Below are 19,899 nucleotides of genomic sequence, written 5' to 3'. Positions count from 1 at the left end.
AGCTGGAATCAAGTTTTTGCAGGGAGAAATATCAATAACCTCAGTTATGCAGATGACACCACCCTTATGGCAGAAAGTGAGGAGGAACTGAAGAGCCTCTTGAAGATGAAAGAGCAGAGTGAAAAAGCTGGCTTAAAACTCAACATTTGTAAGAAGATTTGTAATAGTTTCAAGTAAATATGAAATCTTGAATCTGAAAAGTCCTAAACAAATATTTTCCCTAAAGATGTATGGGCTTCCCTCCCAGGTGGCGCTAGTGATAAAGAACTTGCCTGCCATGCAGGAGACATAAGAGACGCAGATTCAATCCCTGGGTCCAGAAGATCCCCTGGAGGAGGGCATGACAACCCACTCCAGTATTCCTGCCTGGAGAATCCCATGAACAGGGGAGCCTGGTGGGCTACAGTCCATGGGGTCACAAAGAGGCGGACATGACTGAAGCAACTTAGTGCACACAGCACAAAGATGTACGGTTTTAAAAAAAAATCTCCAAAAGAAGCCAGGCAACACAGATAAGGGCTGAGATGGAGCCAAGCTGGTCTCTCTCACAAAGGTGGCTACTGCACAGAGATAAAAATCTGGCAACTTAGAAGGAAGCCAAAGGTGTGTATCTTCAATGCTTGCTGCTTTTTCAAGCAAAATAATGGAATTAGAAATTAAAGTAACAAATATCATCTTTCTTATTTTTCATGGGCACCAAAATTTTAATGTAAGTCACGTGAAAGAAGCAAAGGCATAAAATTTAACTGAGGTTTCTACTTACACATTCATTTTCTAGTCTGATTCCAACTGTCTTTTCTGTATCAGAAATTTTCCCCTTTGAACACCTGAGGAAAAAAACTGAGAAATTACAGACTGGATGATTTTAATCTGGTACATGTTAAACTAGTTTTAGAAATAAGATTTAATAATTAGTAACAAATATTGCCTTGAGTTTATATAGTCCTCTAAACCAAAAGTTAGCAAAATTTTTCTAAAAAGGATCAGCTCATAAGTATCTTAGGCTTTGCAGGTCTTTTGGTTTCTGTCATATCATCTCAACTTTGTTGTTTTCAAGCAGCCCTATGCAGCATGTAAATGAATGAGCATGACTGTGTCCAATAAAAATGTACTTACAAACAGGTAGACCAGATTTGGTCCATGGGTCACAGTTTACCATACTCTGCTATAAATGGACCAGCAACTAAAATCCTAAGGCACAGAGAACTGCCTTCACTGTTCATATACTTGAGATGCTGATCACTAGAACTACCCACCACACTCATAGTCTTATCTCAGCAGCACTCACTGATGCCTCCCAACCCCTAACGTCTAGGAGAGAAGGGCACCCTCCCAAGCTAGGGTGGGCATCTTACACAAGAGCTACCTATATACCCACATATGCTGACTGATTGCCAGAGCTGAGGAGAGTTCACAGTTTCACAGATGTGGTTACTCTTAAATACAGTTTATAAAGTAAGAAAATAATGTCAGGGACTTTCCTTGCAGTCCAGTGGTTAAGACTCCACGCTTCCACTGAAGGGGTCACGGGTTCAATACCTGGGTGGGGAAGTAAGATCCCACAAGCCGAGCAGTGCGGCCAAAAAAAGAAAGAAAGAAAATATGTCAAAAGAGAAGTTAGAATAAACCGAACGGTGTACCTCTTTTCACTTCTCACTGAACACAGAGGTCCCCTTGTTTCAACAACTCTATCTGTGAGAATGGTAAAAAAAAAAAAAAAAAGTGTTTCCTTTGTTAATCAATCATATAGCTAGCATTTCACCTTAGTCTCCAAAGTATGAAAATACTCATTTACACTGAAATGCTAAAATGGATTCCAAAGAGATTAGTGTTTATACAAATTAAGTTGCTAAAAAATGCTGCATAAATCTCTTTCTCCTTTACATATAATCTTTAGTGTAAACCGGCTAACATCTGCTTATTTAGTAAGCTATCACTTAGTGTTATTTAGTGAATAGCAAGTGGAAAAAAACAAGGATATTAATATAGGAATACAACAAAACTAATTTTAGGCTCACAAAATATATGCTACAATATAGGAGCTAGGAAAAATAATCAAGAGGTTATTTTATAGATCAGCTTTAACTTGAAATAGTTTTCTTACTAAATTACTAGTACTGGGTAAGTCAGCCTGGGGTCTGACAATGTTTTAAAGTTTGGTACACCATCTTTCAATAGTATTACATTTTTCAATTTTATATGCTTTTGAACTAAGTTCAACATATTAAGGGTATTAAGATAGGGCTAAATCTGGGAACTCACATTGCTTTGGAACAAACTGAGTTGTTTTGACTCCATGACTTTGCTCTTCCCCCCAGCCTTTGGTCTTTAATGTGTCCATCTGACTTCTTTGAGAACTTAGAAACACAAAAAGTGAAGATCAGACATAAAAGGAAAATCTATCGTAAGTATTCACTGTCTCTACCTGGCAAACTTCTCTAGACAAGAGTTACTGATTACCCTGAAATGTCAACTCACAAGAGAGAGATCACAATATAGTATCATCTGAGACCAGGATAAAAGGAGTCTGATCCTGATTCTAATATTCCAGCCAAGATACCTAACCTCCAGTTTCTCTACCATAAAACTGGATGTTTTCAATTCCCAAAGCCACCTTGACTGAAAAATCTCAGAATGATAATACCCAAGTTAAAAAATGAAAGATTTTAAATGATATACTGAAATGCATCCCAAAACAACACATTAAAAGCGGAATGACAAAACCAATAGTTCATCCTGCTGCTTCCAACAGTGGGTAGTCAAAATGGAAAAAAACAGGAACATTTTGACTGACTAAACTGAGCATTGTTTTGAAGTTCACAACTAAAGTTAAAATTTCCAAATAATCCCTTGTTATTTCTGCAATCAACAAGCTAGATAGTCTTGTGACTTTTTCAACTTATTGTTACATAATCTCTGGGATCCCCCTCTGTGTATTCTCACACCACTTACTAGAATTATCAAGTAGACCTCAATCCTGAGCTCACATAATCTTTGTCCCCTTTCTACAGAGAAATAAAAGGCCAGACATCAATTCCTTGTACCATTCTCAACTATTTGGTAGACTCAGCACATTTAAGTAACATGTAGTCTTACAAGGAACATTTCTTATGACTTGGGGTGACTTTAATCTTATCTGTAGAGTAGAGAGTTTCCAACTGTGCTAAGATCCATCCACTAAGATGCCTTAGGGACAATGTGTCTTTAGAGGCAGTGGTGGGAGGAATAAGGGGAGGTAAGGGAGGAAAAGGCAGGGGAGAAGAGGAGGAGAAAGGAAGACAGAGATTGTGAGAAATGTGTGTGTTAGGGAGGCTGAAAAAACACTCTGCTCCCTGGGAATCCAACTTCAACCAATGATTTCACTTTTCTATATCAGAGTTTCATGTAACAGTTCACTTGAACAAAGGACTCTAAAGCGAACAGAAAATTATATTTTGTAAAACCACTGTTCTATATAATCCATCACTAGATACAATGTTCACATTATAGGGCTCCTGCTGTCAGTATTAATCTCTTTTTTCAACAAGCCTTTCCCAACAATCCCCTCTACAAAAATAAGAAAAAAAGTTGTCTGGCAAAGCATTTATCTTGTTAGCTCATCTTTACCTTTGATGAGTTGAAGTTATAGGAGAAACACAATTTCCATGACCACCTTCTTTAAGTCGCTCCAATAACCTCTGGTATTTCTCTCTTTCTTCTTTTTGAACACCCTAAGTAAAACAAAGCATTTAGGTAACTACTAGCACATCAAACCTATAATTAAATCATAAACAAAGACTAAGAGGTCAAACGCAGCTTATGAATGTTTCATTCACCAGCACATTCCTTTTTTTATCTCAGTGTTCTTTTAACTCCTTTGATTTTACTTACCAATTTTATAACTTGAAAAGAGAAAGCCCCCCAAAATCTGGCCCCTTTTGAAACACTGTATTAACAAATGGGAACTGTTGGTGAGCTATTCACTTCAGCCCATTTCACTCATTTATATTATTTGCTGGACCCTGATAGCATGTGAGTTTTTGACAGTGGAACTAGGTTAACCATAAAAAAAAACTCAGCACAAATAATCCACTTGCACATTCAGAACATTCAACTTCCAAAATGGAACTGGTCTTACCAAAGACACCACTGACCCTCTATGGCCAGATCTAACAGACACTCTTTCAGCCCTTCTGTCACTTGACCTCTCCAGCTCTTCACCTTGCCACCCTCACCTTGCCTTCCTGGACAATAAATTCTCCTGATCTCTTGAAGACTATCTTTTCAGTCTCCAGTAAAGATTATTTCTTCTTCCTGCCTTTAACTGTTGATGGTTCTGCAGATTATCTCTTCTCACACTACATTCTCTGAGTAATCTCTTCAACTCCCTTGATTTATCCAACACCAATATGCAGAAGATTCATAAATGTGTCCCTAGCCCTGCCGCCTTCTCAAAACTCCCATCACGCATATCCAGGAGTCTAAGGGATATGTCTGCTTGCATGTTTCACAAGCACTTTAAACTTCCAAAACTGAAGTGATCATCTTCCCCTAAATACCTAGGGTATCTTGGCATAAACTTATCCAAGATTGAAATCTGGGACTCAGGTTCTTCCATCTAAACTTATATCACACTTAACCAGTAAGTAAGTTCTTGATAATATTACCTCGCAATATTTCTAGAATACAGCCTGTATATCCCCATATATATCTTCTCAGTCCCCGAATTCTCATCTGCTGCTGCTGCTGCTGCATCGCTTCAATCGTGTCTGACTCTGTGCGACCCCACAGACGGCAGCCCACCAGGAGGAGATATTAAAGCACTTTAATACCTTTCCTTAAAACCCCCTCCAGGGCTGCAGTCCATTGCTTTCGCTGCCTACATTTTTTCTGACTACATTATACAATTTAATGTATAAGCTCCTAGAGAACAGAGACAATATTTTATTCAATTTTGAATTGCTGGGACCCAAGTAAGTATTTCTTTGATGAACTAAATTAAGTGGTTGAGAAAACCATTTAGCAAATTACAATAGGTAATGGTCTAGGGGAAATGCCAGAGACAGGAATAGTTCTAAATTCTCCCAAAGTAAGTGAAGACTTCGAGAAGGAAAGGAAGATTGCTGATGAACACATCACACTAAGTGCCCTGAAAACCTAAGGACAAAACAGACATGTACACCATTTACATTCCTTACTTAATCACAGTTATTACAGCTTATGAAAGAAACAAGTTAGAATAATTCAGGCATCTAAAACAAAGAAATCTATAATCATATCTTTTCCTAACATGATTACTTTTCCTTTCTTTTACCTGAAAACTGACTAAATTACAATACGTATAGAATATCTCTAGAAAGATACATAGAAGTATCAAACAGAAGCCAGATACAGGAGGGAGAGTGGGAAATTTACAGTCCCTGTACATCCTTTTGAATGGATCCTTATTATCTTTTGAATTTTGTACCACAGAATATATATTATTTATTGCCACCGACCCCCAATTCCTAAAATTACTTTAGCGAGATCACGCTAAAAGGGCTTACCTCCTCCACAGTACAATGAGGACGCCTCAGACCCTTGCCACCCTCTTCAGAAATCATCTCTGTTACAACCTGCTCCTGAGGCCTCCACATTAAAGAACTCTCTGGATTGCCTTTGTTGTGGCGACGGCCACCTGGTCTTCTAGTATAGCCTTCTGAGCTCAAAGCAAAACTGAGAAAAATAAGAAAAGAAAAAACAGTTACTCCCAAACTGCTTAAATTACTGGAGTTTAAGCTCCAGGCCATCCTGTGATTAAGCTGACTCAGGTTAAGCTTGCTCCTGACAACTACCATTCACAAAAATCAGATCTCTGGAGTAGAGGGCACCACAAAATTCTGTGATAGAATATCTATTAAATGTAAATGTCTACTAAAACTAAGATGAACCACCAGGGCTGCCACATGAAAGCCTCTGCCCTCTTCCTCATGCCCAGTTTTCCAACTCTAAATCTGGCTTCAGCTCCCTATTACACTACATACCCTCCTCTGGTACTGCACTTTTCCTATAGTCATTTGGCACCACTGCAATTAAGTATTGGTGTGATTGTTTAATGTCTGCAACCCACACTCAAGTTTAAACTCCATGAAGACAGAGATTTCATCCTTTCACCACTGTATCCTGGTACCTGAGCTAAGTCAAAAGGCACTCCATCAGTGTCTGCTGAATAGCAAACTAATGAACAATAAATTAATAAATGCTAAAGAATCAGAAGCCATGAAACCCCCACCTAGTCACTGTTGCTGCTTGCCTCTCCTGACATTACCAATAACGGAACAAACTGACATCATGTCACTCCTGATATGGTATTTAACAAAGGACACAACAAGGACCTCCTTGGCAGTCCAATGGTTAAGACACTGAGCTCCCACTGCAAGGGGCGTAGGCTTGATCCCTGGTTGGGGAACTAAGATCCCACATGCTTGATGGCAGGGCCAAAAAAAAAGAAAGGACACTATATCACGTAGGCAGTATCTTTACCAAAAAAATTTGCATGATCTTAAACAAATCATGAGAAAATGTCGCTTTGTACACTTTAAAAATATTCATGGTATTACAAAGTGAGACGAGGGGTTGTTCTAGATTAAAGGAGATCAAAGAGACATGAAAATTAAATATAATACATGATCCTGCCCTGAATTGTGGGCCAGAAAAAATAATCTCTGTAATAGAGAAATTTAAATAAGATTATATAATAGTATTACATCAATGTTAAATTTTCTGATTTTGGTAATCTAGGATTATATAAGTGAATGTCCTCATTCTTAGAAATAAACAGTCAAGTACTTATGATTAAAGGGGTATAAGTCTAAGATGTACTCTCAAATGAATCAGCAAAAAACATTATGTACATATAACACAGAATGATAAAGCAAACTGGCAGAATGGTAACAACTGGTGGGTCTAGGTCAAATCTATTCACCTACAGAGTTTCAGAATACATGAAGCTAAAACTAACATAACTGAATAGGAGAAATAATCAAGTCCACAATTACAGCACAAAACATCAACACTATATTCATCAATCATCAAAAAAGTAGACAGAAAATCAGTAAACATTATCAGCAAATAACTGATATTTATAGAACACTCCACCAACAGTAGCACAATACACATTCTTCTCAATGCACACTGAATAACACCCAAACTACATACTCTTGTACATAAACAAATGTTAACAAATTTATTTTTATTGTTCATATTTTGGCTGCACTGTACAGCATGCAGGATCTTAGTTTCCCAACCAGGGATTGAACCCATGCCGCCTGCAGTGGAAGTACAGAGTTTTAATCACTGGACTGCCAGGGAAGTCCCAAATGTTAAAACATTTAAGAGAACTGACATCATACTAAGTATATTCTCTGACCATATGAAATTATGCTAGAAATCAATAACAGAAAATATCTGAAAAGGCCCAAACATGTGGAAATTAAACAATTCTAAATAATTAAACTTTTAAACTTCTAAATAATCACAGGTTAAAGAGGAAGAGTACAAATGAAGAGTAAAATGAGGAGTATAGGCCTGCTGTTTTGTAGAATTAACTTTAATTTCAGCTTAACCAGTTTTCTTGTAATTACATTCAGATTATTGATCTTTGCAGGAATACTACAGTAGGTGATGATGTCTTGCTCAGTGCAATGTATCTGGAGGCCAAGACGTCAGTCTGCCCACAGTAGGTGACTTAAACTTTGTTCTTTTGGTTGTGGTGTCAAGCAGGTTTCTCCATCGAACTTTTACTTACTACTTCCAGCTCAACTGATGATCCCTGTATAAATCAGTTATTACTGTGATAGTTACAAGATGGTGATTTTCTAATTCCATCATTCCTTCTATCCTTAATAGTTAGCATCCAACTTAAAGGTCTTTTCCTCTCACATTATGTATTTACTTATTAACACATCTATATTCCTGTCGAATAAAGATGAAATGAATAAAATTTGATGTTTAACTGTCCCTAAATTTTGAAGCATCCTTTAATTGCTAGCACAAGATGTTCCACGATCATTTTTTACTATCTTTCCTAACAGACCCAGGTATCAAACCTGGGTCTCCCTCACTGCAGGCAGATGCTTTACCATCTGAGCCACCAGGGAAGCCTCCTAACCCTATAATTAGCCATTTATCCAAGTCCAGGGAGCCTTACTTTTTAAAGTTAGTGTCTCATTTTCAAACATGAGTGGATAGCCAGGGATTATCAGGTATTTGAATAAGAAAAGGTAAGACCAAAATAAACCAAAGGAGGAATTCAAAGGAAGCAGGCAAAACAAGGAGAAGTAATTGTAAAATAATGAACAGCTTAAGAAGATAAAAGTTACTGCATCTCTGTAATAAGAACCCAATGCTTGGAGAAAGAAAAAGTCCTGGGGAGTACGGAGGGGGAGGATGCTTACAAATTAAAAACTATGAAGCCAAAAATATATATATGCATATATGTATATGTATATACCATATGTATATATTTTTAAATAAAAGATCCTTTTTAAAAGGGCAAGGATAACAACAAAAGAGAATATATAGAAAAATTATATCAATCCAGGAGGTCCAATATCCAAGCAACAGAAATTCTAGAAAGTCAGAACATAAAAAGGAGAAGAAAATTACTAATAAAATAATAATAGTTCATTGCATACATGATTTCTGCACTGTTCTGTATGCTTATTATTCTTCAAAAAAAGTTTATGAGTGACAATTCTTTTTAAAAGGTTTTCAAGGGAATTCCCTGACAGTCCAGTGATTAAGATGCCGTGCTTTCACTGTCGAGGGCCCGGGTCTGATCCCTGGTTGGGGAACTAAGGTCCCACAAGCTGCACAGCATGCCCACAAATAAAAATTAAAATAATTTTTAAAAAAAGTTTTTCAAAATTATATAAGCATATGATACAGTAGAAAAGAGTAACCTGTACTTGAGTACAAGTCTCTCATCAGCTATATGATTATTTGGCAAGTTACTAACCACAAAGTACTTATTTACTAAGATTACACAATAGAATAAAAGCGAAAATGCCCAGCAAGAATGAGCACTTAAAAATTACCAAGTTTCCATTTACAGAAGGGCAGAATTAATGCTTACCCTAAGGAAGGCAGGACTCTGCGTGGCTGATCTCGAGTTACTGTCACTCTGATCTTTGGATAGTCACTTATTCCATTAGGAGATTTATTACCTATTTTTAAAAACCATTTGTAATTGTAAAAGAAAAACACAAAGAAACCTGTGAACAGTATGCATTAGAAAAGAAAATCCATAAGCAGTCTATACAGTAGAACTAAATAATTTTTTTTTCAAATTCTGTTATTATCTAGCACAAATTCTGTAAAAGTTAAAGGAAAAGCAATAGCGTTTAATCTGTCTTTGCTCTCAGGTAGGCAGTAATAATTCACAGGAAAGCTTTACTAGTTTTGCTTGCTGGGGCTAACAAGAGGCATGAGGAACTTAATGATTATAAACTCTTTGTAATCTAGTCAAATTGAGTAAATTTTTTAAATTGTTTCTTCTTCTCAAGAAAACAGAAGTATTTTTAAATGAAAATCTGCTATGTTACTACATTTACCAGAAGTTTCCAATACCTGTGCGATGGTCACTATACTTCAGCCACATTTTCTGCTGGAGCTACTACAGGGCCTTGGAGTGCAAAGAGATTAAAGCTGAACTTGTTTAAGTCAGTAGCAGCAAAACTTAAACTGACCTGCATTCATTTGTTTGGAAAGCCTGACTTGAATCGGTGTTCAATCCTGTGGGGTTCTGTGTGTGTGCTTAGTGGCTCAGTCATGTCTGACTCTTTGTGACCCCATGGACTATAGCCTGTAGGGCTCCTCTGTCCATGAGGATTCACCAGGCAAGAACACTGGAGTGGGTTGCCATGCCCTCCTCCAGGGGATCTTCCCAACCCAGGGATCCAACCCAGATGTCCCGCATTGTAGGCGGAGTTGTTGGGATTCTTTAAATATTAAATAAACAAAGAAAAAATAAAAAGAAAAAAAAAGAAAAAGAAAAAATTCCCCAAAACACGTCCAAGAGTTACAGATTAGAGACTGTGGATTTCTTTATGAAAGAAATCTGCTCTAGGAATACTTGTGCTTCTCTCAATAGGCTCTGCATACCCACAGAAACATAGTGCTAGTACTTCAGACACGAGGTAAATCTGGTATCTCCTCTATATGTCAATTTTCTGAATGCACAATTTCTCTAAAAGCTTTTTCCCTTTCTTTCAAACTGTTCAAGCCTATCTGTGTAGCACAGATCACAGTCATCTTCAGGACTCTGTCTTCCTATTTTTTCCTGTCAGGGCATTTTATATCATATATAAAATAATTACAATTCAGTTTGGGGGTCTCAGGATGATACAGAGATTCCTAATCCACAGAACTATGAGAACTGGGAACCTCAGGTTACTCCCCAATCAGATGATGTCCCTCAAAGGCAAGGTTTTATTATTTTGCTATTTTATTGTTGTTTTGTTACTTTGCTATTAAAGTTTTACTATTGTTATTTTGTTACTAAAGGTTTTATTATTTTGTTATTCCTGATAATTTAGCAGAGTGCCTAACATAAAGCGTGCGCTCAGGTAACATTGTTTTTGTTTTGTTTTTTCTTTTTAATGAATAAGCCCTGATCTAAGTCACATTAAAGACACTGATAAAGCAAATAGGAATCATAACAGTAAATTCAAAGACAATACTAAAGGAAAGCTATTGGCTTTTTAGAATGGTAGAGACTATGTCTATGCTTTCATCCAAAGCCAAATCAGTGTTTTCCCTTCATATTCCCAAAATTCAGAGAAAAGAAGTAGGAGGAGGAAGGGGAAACAGAAATATTTTTGACCACCTCACCCAGTTTTAGCATGTTGTTCCAGGATCCAGAACCGTTCAGTTCAGAAGATGAAGAGTTTGAAAACACCTTGAAATCAAAAAGAATCACCTCTGTAATAACTCTTAGAATTTAAATAAGTTTTAATATGAAAAAAAAAAAATCACTCTGCTGGTAATGATTTAGTTACCTCACAGAAGAAATTTCATCAATTATACCAAAAGTTTAATTTGTCAAGACTCACAAAATGACATAAAAAGTAACAATTGAAGATTCTTCACACATACTTAAATGAAAAAGCAGATGTAGAGTTGACCCTTGGTCAACAGAGTCTGAACTGTGTGGATACAATTAAATGCGGATTTTTTCAATAGTAAATACTACAGCATTACATGATTACCGGTTGGGAATCCATGGATGCGAGACTTTAGATATGGCAGAACCATGGATCTGGAAGGCCAACTACTGAATTTTTGACTATGTGGAGAGGTGGGGCCCATAACCCAAGCATTCTTCAGGGGTCAACTCTATTAGTAATTAGGCTCTTTATAAATATTTTTTAGATCTATAATCTCTTAACCTTTAATTATTTCATTTCTATATAAAGGCTAATTAAGACATGAACATTTCAGAAAGAAGTCATTCTACACATTAATTCCTAAAAAGAGATTATTTCTAAAATTTAACTTTAATGATTAAGTACAAAGACTAGTAGCTCCAATGAAACCTTATCCTCACTGACCTCTCCTGAAGGGACCACATTCCGTGTTCCATTACAAGCAGAAGTTACCATGGGCTTTGTGGTCAGCTGGAATGGAAATCCAAACAAGCTGGCAGCATTGTACAGACTGGTTTTCACTTGATGAATAAAGCAATCTGGAAAGTGTAATATAGATTACATATACATGTAACTATAGAGTAATTAAGCTTCAAGCAAAAGAAAAATTGTATCTTAGAAAAGGCCTCTCTCAATTTTTATTAGCAGTCCTGTCTTCAACCACTGAGAGAAAAAAGTAACTGTAAAAATAATTTTTCTCATATCTGAATATCTGCAATTTCAGCATTGTGACTTTGGAGTTTTTACGTAAAGTATCTGGGAGGCTACAAAAGCATGAAATCACCACCTAGCAAATTACATACCAATTCACACACACAATAAAGGCCATAAATGACAACTTTCAAGCAATGAGTTCCCCAGAATATATACTGTAAAATAAATCTTTCCTAGAGAGATAAGGGTATAAGTTAGACAAGGTGGAGCATATAGCTACTAGGTATAGCAGAATTCTATAGGAAGCACTACCATTAACTCACTGATTTGTCCTTACTTTTCAGGCAAGTACCAATACAGCTGACCTAAACAACAACTTACCTAGTGCCTATTTTATCTTGGCTACATTCAGGATAGAAATTAGTGAAGTATAAGATATGTGGTTCCTAGACATCCATGACGGAAACAAGGCTAGCCTATACTGGAGAAGATGTGTTGAAAGACCTCAGACTCATCCCTCCTTGTCACCAAAAATAAAGATTACAAACTAAGTAAATAAATAAGGGTGGAGGGGATAGATTTCAATGCTTTCCCCACTTCCTCCCTTTAGCTCACTATCCCTTTCTCACCTCCTACACTGCTGACTTGTTTTTTACAATTCCTTTTCTATTTCCTAATTAATGGTGTTCTAAAGCACTAGCCTGAGTGCTTTAGAACCACATTCTGCTTCACAGGAAAACAGCCTGAAAGTGAAACGGTGGCTTTTAAGCATCAAGCACTCCAGAACATACAAGATATAAAACACTTTCCAGAAAAATAAATGAATAATTTAAACAACAGGAAAGGTGTGCTAAATGGGTAAAGCAGAATCCAATTTTAAGTAATCTGTCACTACAGAATAGTTAGAAGTACCAAATTTTGCAAATGTCTTCTCATTTTAGGAATAGGAAAGAATTTCAGGTTAACCCTCTAATAATGTTGAGGGATAACACACTCTCCTGAGCTTTAAGTGGGAGAAAAAGGACTTCAGGAATTGGCACTTACCATCCAGACTGCCATCCAGACCTCAAAGGGCAGGAGGTACTCTTAACATAAATAGTGGGCACAAAATGTACTGTTGTATTTTCCTACAAATTTTGTCAAAATCTGAATGTACTCCAAAATTATATCAAAAGATTTCATATATTAAAAAAAAAGAGAACAAGGTTAGAAGGTCCACTTCATCTGTAAAATGAAGATGAGACCATCTTATTTTGCTGAGACTACACTACATAGACCTCTTTGAATCCCTTTCAACTGTAAGATCGAGTCTGCAATTCTAAGCTCCTCCTTATTTTCATCCTTCCTTTTCTTCTCTCCAAAGCAACCAATAGATTCATACTGTCTGATATAGTAGCCAGTATCCACAAGTGGCTACCTAAGTTTAAATTCAATTAAAACTGAGTCAGTTCCTCAGTTGCATAGCCCCACTTGAGGTGCTTAATAGCCATCAATGCAGAGAGTGGCCAGCACTGCTAGAGACCTTTCCAAGCTGTGCCAGTAAGTATTGTCTCTGTTATCCACTGCTTCCCCCTTGGGAAGTTCCCTTCTATAGTTTCTAGTTAGAAATCTTTATATTTTGTGGAAATCAAGGAAGGAGGGAACTTTAACATAGAAGTCCAAGATAACTGCCAAAATTATTGCAGGAACCTTCTCTATATCACTATCAAATCTTTAACCATATACAGTTGTTTATTTATATTTTTCTATAAAATTGACTCTTTTTTTTTTGGCTAAACAAAACTGATTCTTTCTTTTCTTTGGCTAAACAAATATATTTATAAAAGGTTACTTTATATTGCTACCATTAATGTAAAGAAACCTCACTTGCCTTATGAGGAAATAAAAACACAATATTAAGTTCTAGATGGGCTTGTTAAAAAAGAGACAATTAGGTGGCGCTAGAATCCCAGAGACGGGGGAGCCTGGTGGGCTGCCGTCTATGGGGTCGCAAAGAGACGGACAAGGACTGAAGCGACTTAGCAGCAGCAGCAGCAGCAGCAGCAGTGGTAAAGAACTCGCCTGCCAATGCAGGAGACCCCTGAGGGGAAGATCCCCTGGAGGAAGTCTTGGCAACCCACTCCAGTATTCTTGCCTGGAAAATCCCTTGGACAGAAAAGCCTGGTGGGCTACAGATATAGGGTCAAAAAGAGTCAGATATGACTCAAGCAATTTGGCACGCATGCAACATGTATTACCCAAGTTTTAAATACATGGTAGCATTAAATTAACATGTTTTCTGCTTAAAATAATCAGAAATTAAAATAACTGAAAAAAGATGCAATATTTTTATTAATATGAATAGTTTATAACATAATTCAGATGTTACTTAATGCTATGAATGTTGGATCTCCTACAATCATTTTGTGAATTATTAGCTATCCTATGTTTTGGGAATACTGTCCTAATGAATTCAGTATAAATTCCTGTCAAAGTCCCTCTATATTTTGAACTCTCTCTTTTGTCAACTTTTTCCCTAAGTTTTATTTGCTATTTCCTGAATTGCACAACTTTCCCATACTGTTCCCTCTGCCTAGAATGCTTTTCCTTCCTATTGTTCTCTGTTGATATCCCATCTTTCCTTCAAGACTCATCTCACATATTAGCTCCTTCATCAAATATTTATTGAGACTCTTAACCAGAAGAAAACTGGACAGTATTTTGTTACTTCCTTTCTTGTTATCATTTATCATATCCTCATGGACATTAGTATTATTTATAACACTTGTCTTAAAACCCCCCACTAAATAATCAGACACCTCCTACAATTTTAAGGTCCATAAAATAGAGACCCTGTCATACTCATTTTTATATTTCCTGTGGAACCCAACACATTGCTTAACAGTAAGACAGGCTCAATAACCACTCATTGGATTTAAATGAAATCTTAACACAGACAGGGCCACTCTTTACCTCATCTGGAGGTAGATTCAATTAACATGCATTTTTGAGAAAGAGGAAAATATTACTATAGTAGGTCCCCTGTGCCTTTTCCCTCTTATCTACATCATTTACCAAATGATGTCTAGTCCTTCAGACATAGAGAAGGAAACAATTTGAGGCAGCAGCTTAGACTGACTCATTCAGCTATCTCAGCACCTTTACTTTATAGGAAGATTAGGAATTTTGAAGCGTACTTTCAACACACAGATTTATCTGGAAAGATACTTAAGTCTCTGGTAATGCTGGTTACCTCTAGAGAGGATAACTGAGTAGAAGAGGGAGAGGAAAGAGACTTACATTTCACTGTATGTACTTTTTATCTTTTGAATTTGTCCACACATATATTTTTCTTACTTAAAAAACTAACTTTTAAAATTAATATTTAATACCTAATCTTGGTCTTTTGGCTGGTATTTCATCAGCGTCCACTGTAGAAAACAGAGTGCTGAAAAAAAGAGAAAAGAGAGATTTATATGTATATATGCATATCCACACATATGCATTTCTATAAGTAAGCTTACTATTCATACAATACACCATCTTCCATTCACTTTGTCAAGAGATCCAACTGATGTTTACAATATAGTAGGCCTCTAGTATTTGAGGATGTAACACTATGGTTCAACTACATGAGAGAGATCCAAAACTCCCTATTATATAATAACCTGTAGTCTGGCTAAAATACAAACATGAAACCAACCAGATATCACTTACCTAGTAAAGGAATACACGTAAAAGCTTAGGAGTATGTTATTTCTTTTCTTTACAGAAATGATTTAAGAATAATTTCCTTTTGAAAGATGACACTCCCCACAAGAGAAAGTCATTTTCTACTTCACATAGAAATAGGAAACACAAGATGACAGGACACCGTAAAAGATAGTTCTCAGCCAGAAAAAGGTGTTATATTTAACTACATTTTTATCATGGAAACTATATTACTAGTGATAACAAGAATTTGGAAATCCAAGAAAATTTTGGGGCCTATGCTTCAAGAAAGTTAAAAGTTCATGGTATAATCATCTTTCTAAAGATGGACCTAAAAATGGTCTACATTTAAAAGTTATTTGAGATTAAGGATGTGTGGTAAAGAACAGGATTTTGATATACAAACCACTGTTTTCCTGACCAGTAGAGGTTCATAGTAAAAATAATAAAGGACGAGGGAGAGGAAATTAACATTTCTCTATTCAATAAATAAGTAGCAAGTGCCTATCCACATGAGCCTCTGCACAAGGCCCTTGGGACAAAATACATAAACACTACCCTTACATACCCTAAGCATCATTTTAGGCACTTTACAACTTGTTCTCAAATGATGCCTATATCAACCCTGCAGAAAGGTAGAAAGAATATGTTGAAACCTTGCCCTCTCTGGAACACATGATGGAATTTTTAGTCCACAACTAATTCATCAATGACCTGCATTCTTAGACTCACATAGTAAATAATCACCTTGCTCTCTCAAGCTCCAAGAAACCACCCTCTGACGATCTTGAGGCTTAATAAATGAAATTAACATTTGATCATTAAAAGTTGGGGGGATTATGTATAGAATTGGTATGGTATTTTATTCTCTAGATTAATTCTTAAAGAAGGTGGTAGACACTAGGAAACTGGACAAACCAACAGGCAAATGCTAAGAACAACTTTTAGTTTCCCCCAAATTTTAACTTAATTTTAGAGTACAGATTAGTGATCTTTTAGAAGGAAATGGCAACCCATTCCAGTGTTCTTGCCTGGAGAATCCCAGGGACGGGGGAGCCTGGTGGGCTGCCGTCTCTGGGGTCGCACAGAGTCGGACAACACTGAAGCGACTTCGCAGCAGCAGCAGCAATGCTAAAGCACAGGATCACTCTCCCTCCCTCCCCAGCAAAACACACACACACACACACACACACACACACACACACACACACACACGCAAAGTTTGACAGCTGCCTTCCAAACAAGACAGCTACTGCGTCTTGGTGCTAAGAGAACAGAAAGTGTAGTCAAAACAGCTTTGCGCAAACTATGAAGTTCACTTCCCTTAACTACACTTATTGCGCAGAGATGACACTTGGGAGTGTGTTTTGTAAACAATGAGCCACACAAACACAGTATTCCTTCAATTTTAAGTTTTCAACCTAAGAGCAGCAAAATATGATTTAAAAAACCCCATTTGTTGATAGAAACCAGCTTGGACTCTAAAAAGAAAGATATTCACATCACCGACCACTAGTCCCTTTCATCATCAGGAGTCGCATCTGCACAGCGCCGAGGAGCGACTACGTCACCGGGACACCCGCGACCCGCACCTCTAACGCCTCCGCCCAGCTACCTGTTTCTGCCGAGCGGGGCCTGCCTGGCTGGATCACGCTACGCCAGCCGAATCCGGGGTGGGGGAGGGGGAGAGCCAGGCCGTGGCTCGGCCCCCTCTCCTCTCACCTGTTCGAGCGCCGCCTCTTCAGGAGGGCCCTGGCAGAGGGCACCGGCCGGTCACAGAAACGGAAAATGGTGCCGAGAATCCTAATCAGCCATTTGTACATACCAGGCCCAAGCAGCAGCGGCGGCCGACACACCCCGAGACGCAAACCCCAGAGCTGTCGCCGCCGCTGCCGCCTTCGCTGCCTCGGCCACCGCCGCCAAAGCTCAGTCGCCGACTTGTGACGCGATCCTAGGGCCCAGAGATACAACGTCCCCAGGGCTACAGGCGGCCCCCGCGGGCCCCCGCTTCTGACGTCACCTCCTCCCGCCCGACCGGAAAGCAGCTTAGCCCTCAGTCTGCGCAGGCGCAGTCTAGATCTCCACCTCCCTAGCCTAGCAACCTGAAAGCCTGGTCCTGGCCCAATGGCTCACTAGACCGTAAGGTCTGTGGGAGGGGTTTTCTCTTCGGCAGAGCCAGTCCTGAGGCTGCCCGCGGGACAAGGCCCACAGACCGCACGTGAGGGCTCTCCAAGAGAGAGGGAGTGCTTCCAGGCCTGAAACCTGGGTGGTTTATCAGTAAATATTTGAGTGTACGTTAATTAACAGATGTTTACCCTACTGAAAGTGAAAGTCGTTCAGTCGTGTCCGGCTCTTTGTGACCCCATGGACTATACAGTCCACGGAATTCTCTAGGCCAGAATACTGGAGTGGGTAGCCTTTCCCTTTCTAATTTACCCTACTAGGCGCCCTTTGTTTTGCACATACTTTGTGCCTGGTATTTTACACGCAGTCACCTTCATTTCTCCCAGCAACCGCAGGCGATGCGGAGCTTTGTGCCCGTTTCAATTTTTTACTTTTTGTGCCTAAATAATAAGGAAATCGAGGCATACAGCGATTAAGTAATTACCTAAAGTCAAAGAGGTAGCTAGTGGCATAGCTGGAATTTGAACCGCGATCTGTGTACCAGCGCCAGTCCCTCGCCCTTGAGGTCTACTGGGAGATATGATTACAAATTACAATACAGGCTAATTGGGTGTAAGTAAACTACACTTCAATTAATTTTTAAAAAGATAATTGGCTGCTGTAATAAAGGTGGGTACAAAGTGCAGTAGGAACCAGAGAAAGGAAAACAGTCGTCTAGGGAAGTGAAGGACAGAACTCAAGGAAGGCTTCACAGAAACTTAAGGATGAAAAGTTACCTGCGGCCTGCTAGTCTCCCTAGAGCTGGCTGCTGCTGCTACTGCTAAGTCGCTTCAGTAGTGTCCGACTCCTAGCGACTCCATGGACTGAAGCCTACCAGGCTCCTCCGTCCATGGGATTTGCCAGGCAAGAGTACTGAAGTGGGGTGCCATTGCCTTCTCCGCCTAGAGCTGGCAGGGAGTGCTAATTACTCTCCCTCTCTTTTTTAGAGGTCCTAGTTCTGGTTAATTATCTACAACAGAAAATGACCCATCCTTTTTAATGGAAAATCCAGTCCCAAATCCAGTCCCCTCCCCCAACACTCCTGAGAATCCTCAAAAGTTTTTATGCCCTACAAAAATCCTCTCTGTATGCACCTGATCCTTAATCTCATCCTCAATTAAGGTCATACTTCAAACTTGCTTGAACTTCAACACAGGCACTCCTCAGTACAGCTTCATCCTTTGCTCGATAAACACTGTTCCTGGATTCTGCTGCAAGCCACCCCCTAGAGTCCCAGAACCACCAGCTACCCTCCAGTGGCTACCTTCACACTGGTCAGGGGAGATGGAGGCAGTTTCTAGAGGCTAGAAGCAAATTCTAAGTGTGAACATGGGCTCCTCCTTCAATGCCCTAAAATATAGCTAACACCTGGCTGTTACAGATAATGTGGGAATAAAAGGAGAATTGCAAAGCTGAAAAGATTTAGAAATGGCTATGGAGAAGGAAATGGCAACCCACTCCAGTGTTCTTGCCTGGAGAATCCCAGGGATGGGGGAGCCTCGTGGGCTGCCGTCTGTGGGGTCGCACAGAGTCGGACACAACTGAAGCGACTTAGCAGCAGCAGTAGCAGCATTACAAGGTACAACATTTAGGGACTTCCCCATCCAGAGATCAAGACTCTGCTTCCAGTGCAGGGGGGCACAGATTTCTTACCTAGTTGGGGAACTAAGATCTTGCACACCCCACGGTGCAGTAAAAAAAAAAAAAAGTACAGCATCTAAAGCCTACTGTCTCCCAAAATTTCATCTCTCCACTCTTCTCAGCAATTTCTACATGTCACCAACAAAAGATAATTGCCCTTCTACCCCAACTCATTTCAGGGGGACTCTCAAGTTAACTTAAAAGGAGATTACCATCGGCATTATTCTGCAGGGCAGTTCAGCTGTGTCCCAACTGTACATTCCACTAAAGAAGTTGGTCTTTACTATTGCCAAACCAAAAAGACCCCCTCAAGTTCAGGGAAGGAATTCTCCAACACCAAAGGGGGTCTTCATTAAAACACAAGTCAGAAAATTGCAAGCCGCTTTAGAATAGCAGCTTCTCCCAGGTTCTGGCCACCAAGATTAGAGAAACATTGGCATCAAGTCTCAGAACAGTGTAGTACATCACCACGACACATTTTTTTTTTCTTTTCCCGCCTCCTTCCCTGCACCCTCGCAAACCCAATTCTGAAATGTCAGTCACCCGCCAGAAACAGTGGGAAGGCTGTGAAATTACAAACTCTAGT

The 19,899-nt window shown here is 38.9% G+C and overlaps 1 protein-coding gene across 22 annotated transcripts in view; it reads right to left on the bottom strand.

The window, feature by feature from the left end:
* SENP2 (SUMO specific peptidase 2) overlaps positions 1-19,899 on the bottom strand; it is a 42,683-nt gene that overhangs the window by 22,294 nt on the left and 490 nt on the right. For 6 of the 22 annotated variants that reach the window (XR_015162979.1, XR_015162996.1, XM_086397715.1 and 3 more), the window contains exons 1-10: positions 17,232-17,430; positions 15,191-15,246; positions 11,571-11,704; positions 10,852-10,918; positions 9,095-9,185; positions 5,526-5,694; positions 3,607-3,710; positions 2,263-2,357; positions 1,641-1,692; positions 764-827 (exon numbers count right to left, since the gene is read on the bottom strand). Coding sequence is in view for 16 of the 22 variants with exons in the window: in XM_086397715.1 (XP_086253841.1) it covers positions 764-827; positions 1,641-1,692; positions 2,263-2,357; positions 3,607-3,710; positions 5,526-5,694; positions 9,095-9,185; positions 10,852-10,918; positions 11,571-11,704; positions 15,191-15,246; positions 17,232-17,332 (933 nt within the window). In the remaining 6 variants the exon portion in view is untranslated. Of the gene's footprint in view, positions 1-763; positions 830-1,483; positions 1,540-1,640; positions 1,693-2,262; positions 2,358-3,606; positions 3,711-5,525; positions 5,695-9,094; positions 9,186-10,851; positions 10,919-11,570; positions 11,705-15,190; positions 15,247-17,231; positions 17,431-19,899 lie in introns of those variants that run through there. The other 16 variants (XR_015162995.1, XR_015162963.1, XM_086397725.1 and 13 more) reach the window with 7 other exon arrangements.

Source organism: Bos grunniens, chromosome 1 (assembly GCF_055505025.1).
Source record: "Bos grunniens cultivar Pamir isolate PY7600 chromosome 1, Bosgru_T2T1.0, whole genome shotgun sequence".
Lineage (NCBI taxonomy): Eukaryota > Metazoa > Chordata > Mammalia > Artiodactyla > Bovidae > Bos > Bos grunniens.
The sequence above is the reverse complement of the archived record's forward strand: the minus strand, read 5'-3'. Positions and strand labels throughout refer to the sequence as shown.